This window comes from Trachypithecus francoisi, unplaced genomic scaffold (assembly GCF_009764315.1).
Source record: "Trachypithecus francoisi isolate TF-2019V2 unplaced genomic scaffold, Tfra_2.0 Lachesis_group8, whole genome shotgun sequence".
NCBI lineage: Eukaryota > Metazoa > Chordata > Mammalia > Primates > Cercopithecidae > Trachypithecus > Trachypithecus francoisi.
Window position 1 is genome coordinate 105,737,092 of NW_022681473.1, and position 9,112 is coordinate 105,746,203.

The 9,112-nt window shown below is 51.8% G+C and overlaps 1 protein-coding gene across 15 annotated transcripts in view; it reads left to right on the top strand.

The window, feature by feature from the left end:
- CEP164 (centrosomal protein 164) overlaps positions 1-8,273 on the top strand; it is a 95,881-nt gene extending 87,608 nt beyond the window's left edge. For 12 of the 15 annotated variants that reach the window (XM_033206841.1, XM_033206842.1, XM_033206850.1 and 9 more), the window contains 6 exons: positions 2,906-3,013; positions 3,865-3,979; positions 4,580-4,927; positions 5,790-5,856; positions 6,757-6,879; positions 7,034-8,273. In XM_033206841.1, coding sequence (XP_033062732.1) covers positions 2,906-3,013; positions 3,865-3,979; positions 4,580-4,927; positions 5,790-5,856; positions 6,757-6,879; positions 7,034-7,130 — 858 coding nt within the window. In that variant the 3' untranslated portion in view covers positions 7,131-8,273. Of the gene's footprint in view, positions 1-2,905; positions 3,014-3,864; positions 3,980-4,579; positions 4,928-5,789; positions 5,857-6,756; positions 6,880-7,029 lie in introns of all 15 variants that reach the window. The other 3 variants (XM_033206843.1, XM_033206851.1, XM_033206852.1) reach the window with 3 other exon arrangements.
- The last annotated feature ends 839 nt before the right edge of the window (positions 8,274-9,112 follow it).

The following is a 9,112-nucleotide window of genomic DNA, read 5'->3' on the forward strand; positions in this document are numbered from 1 at the left end:
TCAAGCCTCAGCAATGGCGGACACCCCTCCCCCACCAAGCCCGAGCATCCCAGGTCGACTTCAGACTGCTGTGCTAGCAGCATGAATTTCAAGCCAGTGGATCTTAGCTTGCTGGGCTCTGTGGGGGTGGGATCTGGAACTAGACCACTTGGCTCCCTGACTTTAGCCCCGTTTCCAGAGGAGTGAATGGTTGTGTCTCACTGGCATTCCAGGTGCCACTGGTGTATGAAAAAACTCCTGCAGCTAGCTCGATGTCTGCCCAAATGGCCGCCCACTTTTGTGCTTGAAACCTAGCGCCCTGGTGGTGGAGATTCCTGAGGGAATCTCCTGGTCTGAGGGTTGTGAAGACCGTGGGAAAAGCATAGTATCTGGGCCGGAATGCACCGTCCCTCAAGGCACAGTCCCTTGTGTCTTCCCTTGGCTAGGGGAGGGAGTTCCCTGACCCCTTGTCTTCCGGGGTAAGGCAACGCCCACCTTGTTTTGGCTGGCCCTCCATGGGCTGCACCCACTGTCTAACCAGCCCCAATGAGATGAGCTGGGTACTTCAGTTGGAAATGCAGAAATCACCTGCCTTCTGCATTGATCTCGCTGGGAGCTGCAGACTGGAGCTGTCCGTGTTTGGCCATCTTGCCAGCCACTCCAGGGTGTTTCTTTTCTACTGCATCATCAGGCTGCAAATTTTCTGCACTTTTATACTCTGTTTCTCTTTTAAAATGAAATGCTTTTAACAGCACACAAGTCACCTTTTGAATGCTTTGCTGCTTAGAAATTTCTTCCGTCAGAGACACTAAATCATCTCTCTCAAGTTCAAAGTTCCACAGATCTCTAGGGCTGGGGCAAAATGCTGCCAGTCTCTTTGCTAAAACATAACAAGAGTCACCTTTGCTCTAGTTCCCAACAAGTTCCTCATCTCCATCTGAGACCACCTCAGCCTGGACCTTATTGTTCATATCACTATCAGCATTTTTGTGAAAGCCTTTCAACAAGTCTGTAGGAGGTTCCAAACTTTCCCACATTTTCCCGTCTTCTTCTGAGCCCTCCAAACTGTTCCAGCCTCTGCCTGTTACCCATTTCCAAAGTCGCCTCCACATTTTTGGGTGTCTTTTCAGCAACACCCCACTCCTGGTACCAACTTACTGTATTAGTTCGTTTTCATGCTGTAGATAAAGACATATCTGAAACTGGGAAGAAAAAGAGGTTTAATTGAACTTACAGTTCCACTGGGGAAATGATTCTGGGGAAGCCTCAAAATCATGGTGGGAGGCAAAAGGCACTTCTCACATGGTGGTGGCAAGTAAAAATGAGGAAGAAGCAAAAGCAGAACCCCCCGATAAACGCATCAGATCTCTTGAGACTTACTCACTATCATGAGAACAGTATGGCGGGAATGGCCCCCATGATTCAGATTATCTCCCACCAGGTCCCTCCCACAACACATGGGAATTGTGGGAGTACAATTCTAGATGAGATTTGTGTGGAGACATAGAGCCAAACCATATCAATAACCCTTTATAATGTGCAAGGCAGTAGTAATAGTCCCATTTTCCTGGTGAAGAGTATGACTAATGTTTAGTACTTCCAAACCCAGTGCTTTGCCTTTCCATTCTGTCACACTAAAGACTTCGTTCGTACATGAACATCTTTTGAACACTCTTAGCAAAAGGCTTTGAGTTAGTTACCCGCCCTGCTTCTCTGATAGCCTAATTTGCAATGAGAAAGCAGATACTTCATTATTATTAGTTGGGATCACAGATCTTTGACCAGTTGAGGGTCCTGGTAGGGTGAGCTCTCTTGGATCACCTGGGCCCTTAGAAATCTGATGGTGCTCAGCCGGGCGCGGTGGCTCATGCCTGTAATCCTAGCCATTTGGGAGGCCGAGGTGGGTGAATCACTTGAGGTCAGGAGTTCGAGACCAGCCTGACCAACATGGTGAAACCCTGTCTCTACTAAAAATAAAAAAATTAGCTGGGTGTGGAGATGCATGCCTGTAATCCCAGCTACTCAGGAGGTTGAGGCAGGAGAATCGCTTGAACCCGGGAGGAGGTGGAGGTTGCAGTGAGCCGAGATTGTGCCACTGGACTCCAGCATGGGTGACAGATATTTAAAAAAAAAAAAGAAAAGAAATGTGATGGTGTTCAGAACTGGTCAAAGGGCTCAGGCCCCAGTGGCTCCTAGGACTGGCTTGGGGTCCGCAGAGAGCCTGAGGCTGGAACAGACGGAAGGACAGCTTCCCAGGGTTATAGACATGCTGCCTGCGGCCCTGTCATTGCCCTGCTTAACCCCTCTCAACCATGGTGGTGGTGGTGATGAGAGTAATGATCATTGGAGCAGTGATAATAACCATTTGCAGCTGATGTGGTGGCTCATGCCTGTAATCCCAGTGCTTTGGGAGGCTGGAGGATCACTTAATTTTGAGACCAGCCTGGCCAACATTGCAAAACTCTGTCTCTACAAAAAAAAAAAAAAAAAAAAAAAAAAAAAAAAAAAACCAGGTGTGGTGGCACACATCTGTAGTCCCAGCTACTTGGGAGGCTGAGGTGGGAGGATTACCTGAGCCCAGGAGGTTGAGGCTGCAATCAGCTGTGATCAGACCACTGCACTCCAGCCTGGGTGATGGTGAGACCTCATCTCTAAAAACAATAACCATAATAAATGATGACCATTTGGTTAACAGTAACCATTTGAGAGTTTTTAAGGTGTGGGCATGGTGTTAAACATGCAACATAGTCACATACTCTTTCTCATGTAATTCTCACGACCCTATGAAAAGTCGTAGTTCTCTTTTCCAGATGAGAAAGCAGACTATAGTAATTTGTTCAAGATCACCCAGTCAGCAAATGGCAGGGTTGGGACTCCAGCGTCTGTGTAGGTAGTCATTTCTCCTCTGTTTTCTCCTTGGCTACAGGAGACTAGGCACCTGGATGAGATGAAGTCGGCCATGCGGAAAGGCCACAGCCTCCTGAAGAAGAAAGAGGAGAAACTGAATCAGCTGGAGTCCTCTCTTTGGGAAGAGGTGCAGCCCCATGGCCAGTGGGACCTGGCCTTCCTCTTCTGTTCTTGGGATTGGGTTGAGTTCTTTGGTCCTGCATCAGGGGGAGCTGGGCCTCTAGGGCCCAGGATTGGGCAGTAGGCTTGTCTACTGGCTGATGAAGGTGGCAGTGGCTTCAGTTCTGAGTTTGTTGAAGACACCTGTGGGTTTGGATACCTGTGCTGAATGGGCCTGAATACACCTGGACCCTCTTGCTAAAGGTGCCTGAGAAGAGGGCCGAGCCCTTACCCTACCCTGGTCCCTAAGGAGAGGTATGACCAGGGCGTCAGGAATGGACACACATGATAGGTTTTCCTGCCTGGCCTGTGACCTTGTGGACTTTCTCCTGGGTGTCTGAGGTTTAGATATAGCGCAGGGGAGGCTTAGGTGGAGTAACACTAAAGGGAGAGCTTATTGGGAAGGGTGGTGGGGGTCTGTGTGGGCCTGATGGCACTGTTGTCTATGTCTCAGGCTTTTGGGACATATGCTGAGCCTTGCTTCCCTCCCACCCTGCTGTGAGGCAGCCCTGTGTGATTTGCTTTGCCCAGGGTGCCTGGTGGAACTCTGGGCCCCAGACGAGTCTACTCGCCAAGTCCTCAGTTCCCACACATCGCAAGGGCAACAGCCTACATACTGCCTTGAATTTGTAGCAGCAAAATTGCTAGGAGAACAAATGGAGATGGCCATGTTTCATAGATTTGTGTAAGAAAACCAGCTTAAAGACAAAACACACAGAAGAACCTAGCTCAGTGACCTAGCTGTTTCCTAGAAAGGAAAGAAGAAGGCTAGAAAGCATGTGGGAGAGGTCCGTCATAACTGCTAACTCTACCCTGCAGGCCTCAGATGAGGGCACTCTGGGAGGATCCCCCACCAAGAAGGCGGTCACCTTCGACCTCAGTGACGTGGACAGCCTGAGCAGTGAAAGTTCCGAATCTCATTCCCTGCCTCACTGTGAGTGGTGGTGGCAGCAGAGGAGTGAGTGGGGGAGATGCAGGGTGAGGACCATGGTATCCATGGAATGGGAGGAACTTGAGGAACAGAGGAAGAACCCCCTTCCCTGCAGAGGGAGGCCTCTGTGAGCTGGTGTCTGGACTAGGTGCTCAGTCAATGCTGGGAAGGAATCAGACCATCCAGGTTTGCCAGCACATGGGGCTGAAAGGTCAGGGAAGCCTTCTGAATGCTGCAGAGCACTCTACAGTGTGACCGCCGGCCCTGCTGGTGGCCCTTTCTCTTCCAGGGCCTCCTTGGGGAGGCTCTTCTCTCTCGGCTGCTCTGGCCTGTATGTGACAGAAGGGCCCTCTCCCCTTCCTTCTCTATGAGGTCCTGGGCCCGTCACCCAGGGCCTTACCCTGGAAACCTGTTTCCCAGCTTCTCACCTGCACTGTCTGGAACACAGAAGCCCTGCCATCCCTGACCCCCTCATAAGGCTAAGGGGCTGTTTGGAGAAGCAGGGAGGGGTGACCAGTAGGTTGCTGCATGACAGCTGTGTCTGGGAATGGTCCAGGGTCCTGAGCTTGAGTCCCTTCCCACCACCCACCTCTTTTCTTTCAGTTGACTCAACCCCAGGTCTCACCTCCCGCAAGATCCATGGGCTGAGCCACTCCCTCCGGCAAATCAGCAGCCAGCTGAGCAGCGTCCTCAGCATCCTGGACAGCCTCAACCCTCAGTCGCCGCCGCCGCTCCTCGCCTCCACGCCAGCCCAGCTCCCTCCCCGGGCCTCCAAAAGCACCCCCACCCCCACCTACTACGGCTCCCTGGCCAGGTTCTCAGCCTTATCATCTGCTACACCCACGTCCACCCAGTGGGCCTGGGATTCAGGGCAGGGGCCCAGGCTCCCCTCCTCTGTGGCTCAAACAGTGGACGACTTCCTGTTGGAGAAATGGCGCAAGTATTTTCCATGTAAGCCCCACTCTGGGCGGAGCCTTCCCACCCTCCTCCTCCTCCTCCTCCTCCTCTTCCTTCCTTTTGTTCTACCCTCTTTCTCCTGCTCCTTTTTTCCTCTTCCTCTTTTGCATCCCTTTGCCACACCTCTCCTCCTCTAACGTTGCCATAGTCCATTGGTCCATTGACTCTACCTGTGGGTCCCTGGGGAAGGAGACATTGCAGGTGGCCCTGCAGCCAGGAGTTCTGTGGGTCAGGATGGTTTAGATGGAGCCTGGCTGACTGGGGCCTTTCTTATGGATTTTGGAGCTCAGAACCTAAAAGGTCATTGTTGTCATTATCTTAATAGCTACCATCTTGTGCAATGCATTATGGGCCAAGCAGTTTATATATATATATTTTCATTTCTATTCTCTGAGGTAGTAATGATTTATCCCCATTTTACAGATGAGGAAACTGAGTTTCAGAGCGGTTAAGTAGTATGCTCCAGGGTACCCAGTGAGAGAATAACAAACTCAGTTGTGACCCCATGTCTCTGTGACTCCAGGATTCTGCTTGGAACCTCTTGGCTGTGTGGCTCATTCTTGCTTCTGAGCCAGGTGGCCTCCCCGGGTCTCAGCCCTGCTGAGGATTATGAAAAGCCATTAAACACAGGCATTTGAGGGAAAACAAAATATCTTCTTTCTGCCCTAACCCAAATTGAAAAGTAGATTAAGTTTTAAAAATAAAATAAATAGGACCATTCCTGTCTCTCACCTGTCTCTGGCCTCCAGCCACTGAAACTTTTCCTTTTATTGTTTATTCTGGGGAGGCAAGAGGCACTGGTGAGCAGGGTGGTGACCACTGCCCATTTCTGAGCCCTGTCCCTACGCTCTTCCAGCTGGCATCCCGCTGCTCAGCAACAGCCCTGCCCCGCTGGAGAGCAGGCTGGGTTACGTGTCTGCCAGGTGAGCCTCCCTGGGGGCTGGTTGGGGTGGAACGTCATAGCTGCTCCCTGCGCCTCCCTGGGCGGGTGGACCTCTGAGGGGAGCAGGCCTCCTGGTCTCACCCCAAGAAGTCAGGCAGGCCTCTAGTCCACAGAGCTGTCCCCACTTGCCTGGGTCTGAGGCGCCCGTCCGCAACCAGAGGGAAGTCAAGTCCATACCGCCAAGGTCCCAGTGGGGAAGGGCTGGGCTTACCCAGCCAACCCCCTGAGGAAGCTGCCCTCTGGCCCCCGTGGGGAGGAGTCAGCCCCTGGTAGGACCCTGCCCCTGCCCCTCCCTCTAGCTCCTCCAGCCCTGGAGTCTGGCCTTTGTCTTTGCCCTTGAGCTCTTGTTTGCTTCCTGTGGCTCCCTTCTTCCCCAAGTCCTGCTGAGCAACATCTGGAGTGAGAGGGACACCCTGTGGAGGAGACAGACGGGCAATTATTTAAACCTGTTATTAATTTTCCATTCATCTTGTTCCTTGCCAAATATAAACCCCTCTCCCTCCCTCAGGCCCCTAACAATGCGTACCCCCCACCAACCCTTTGGCCAACTTGAGAGCTGACGCTGGCCAAGGATTGAGTTGACAGAGGGGAGCACTTTGCTGATGAGATTGGCGGGAGCAGGCAGATGTGGGAGCCCAGAGCCTCATATCATTAGCACCCAGCAAGGGGGCAGAGGGTATCCACCGCCTTCCCGTTTGGGAACTGTTCTAGGGGGGGGTGCAGATGTTTTGAAGCTTTGAATTGCTAGGAACCTCCGAGAAGCTGCTCTGCTAGCTGAGAGGAAGAGGGAGGAGGTGACAGATCTGATGGCCTCTGCACATCCTCTGGCACTTCCACGCCGCCTCTCTCCCCTCCCCCATGCTCTCCTCTTCCTTCCCAGTGAGCAGCTCCAGCTCCTGCAGCACTCCCATTCCCAAGTCCCTGAGGCAGGCAGCACCACCTTTCAGGGCATAATTGAGGCCAACCGGAGGTGGCTGGAACGTGTCAAGAATGACCCCAAGTTGTATCCTTTTACTTGGTTCCCAAACTGGGCTGGGCCATGGGGCTCAGGCTTGTGCCCTAAAGGGCTGAGGAGGATCCTGTTCAGCCTTTGACCCTTTCATGGCCCCTGCCTGGCTATGCCCAGTGACTGCAGTTTTCCTTCACCTTGTGGCCAGACCTCTCTTCTCTTCAACACCCAAGCCAACAGCTACTTTGAGCCTCCTGCAGCTGGGCCTCGATGAGCACAACAGAGTGAAGGTGTATCGCTTCTGAGGCCCTGAGCAGGGGCTTGGGGCAGCTCAGCCTCTCCTCCACCCAGACCAAGTGCCTGAGGAGCTGCCTGCCTGCTTCCATCTGAGGAAGCACCCTTCTGCCCCCTTCGATTTGCAGGAGCCACCAGGGACCGGGGGATTGAGTGGAACAGTAAAGCCACACATTCTGTGACTACATAACCTGTCTCGGGCTAAAATGTGTAGACTTGTAACGAGCTGCTGTCACTGACACGGCACGCTGATGGTGTGCGGTGGCTGCGGGCATCAGGGCCGGGAGCGCTGTGGGAGGAAGGGAGGTGTTAGAGGAGCTGCCTTTGGAGGCTCAGGGAGTCCCTTTGGAGCTGCTTGTTTCCTTGGCCTTGCAGCACACTGCTCGGGGCTCCCAAGAAGGTTGTGCCTATGGTTCTTAGTTCATCAGGACAGAGGCCCCCAGCATGTGTGTACCCTCAGACCTGGTTTCTCTGAGCCCACATCTATCTCCAATACCTCAGCGTCAGATCAGACCCTTTCTTTTTTGTCTGTCTTTTCTTTCTTAATTTTTATTAATTAAGATAAATATTATTATTAATATTTATTTATTTAAAAAAATGCCTTTTTTTCTTGAGCATTCCGAGCACTCTTTTTGACTCTCTCAGGATTGGGCTCAGCTGTCCAGAGCCCTGCCAGAGGGTGCTGGGGGCTGTCCCTCTGCAGGCACTGTGTTTTCCTCAGGGGCTGTCTTCAGGAGCACCCCTCCTGCTCCCTGGGGCTCCTCAGGGAGCCATTTCAGCTGGAGTCTCAGGTCTCAACATAACTTCTCTGGAAGGCCAAAAAAAGATTGGGATGGCTTCTGGTCCTCATGACGGTTTTTTTCCTCCTAGGACATGTTGGATATATTCATGGGCATTGTTTCCATCTCTCTTTTCTACCTGTGCCACCCCTGCCCTGATTCCAAGGCTGCCTCAGGCAGGCAGGCAAGGGGCTAGGCTGGTGCCCAGCCCTGGCAGCAAGGGGTCTTGTGCAGTTGGAGATGCTGCTGTTGTGGCAGAGCGTCCTGCAGTCCTGCTTCCATCAGCTGGCTCTTGGGTGGGGGCTTTGCAGGGGATGCTCTCTGATGTTTGTTCCATTGTTTAAATAAAATGCACCTATTTTTGTTTTTTTGCAAGCTGTGGGGTTGCCCTTGCCTCTCTAACACACAAATTAACTCCCTCCGTCCTCCAACTCATTTCTTGGTCATGGAATAAGAAACTAAGATGAAACTGGCTGTTGATCTCCTCAGATGCCTTTTAGGCATCAGCTCACTACATAGAAAACTCCGTTTCATCATGTGGCTCATTCTGTGTGCTTTGGGAATAGCTTATGTGGTGCAGCCAACTCTAGTGATAATCCTGGGTGTTTTCTGCATCAGTTAAATCTCTAAAAGTCCATTTTCTACAAGGCAGTCATGTAAATGTGTCTGCTGCTTTTGGGAGGAGGCCTTTGCCTCCTTCCTGAGAAAGGGAGGAAGGTAAAATGAATATTCATAGAATACTGCCCTATGTGGTATCTGATTTAATCATCACTACAATGTAGTTATTGATGTAGATATTTTCTGTTCCGTTTTTATGGATGAGGAAACTAAGGCTCAGAGAAGCTTTACATGCCTGGAGTCCCCAGTAAAGTAGCTGAGCTCCCTGCTTGTGCAGTGCCCCCACACTCCATCCCTGCACCCCCAGAGCGCTATCTTCCCTACTACCAGTCCTTGGGAAGTGCTGAATTCGCCATCTCTCACTTTGCCCCTTCACTGCTCTCCCACCTATCAGCTGGAGACCCATGGTGCCATTTCCCAAAGGCTGATTGGTGTTTTCCCCACGCAGGCAGAATGCAAGATGAGTCCCCCAAAGTCCCTAAGCTGGCAAAGTTAGCTGGGTTTTTCTGCTCCAGTGGTGTGAGCAGCCTAAATACAGTCTTGGATTTACAGCAACAGAATTGCTAGGAGAACAAACCAAGATGGCCACATGATAC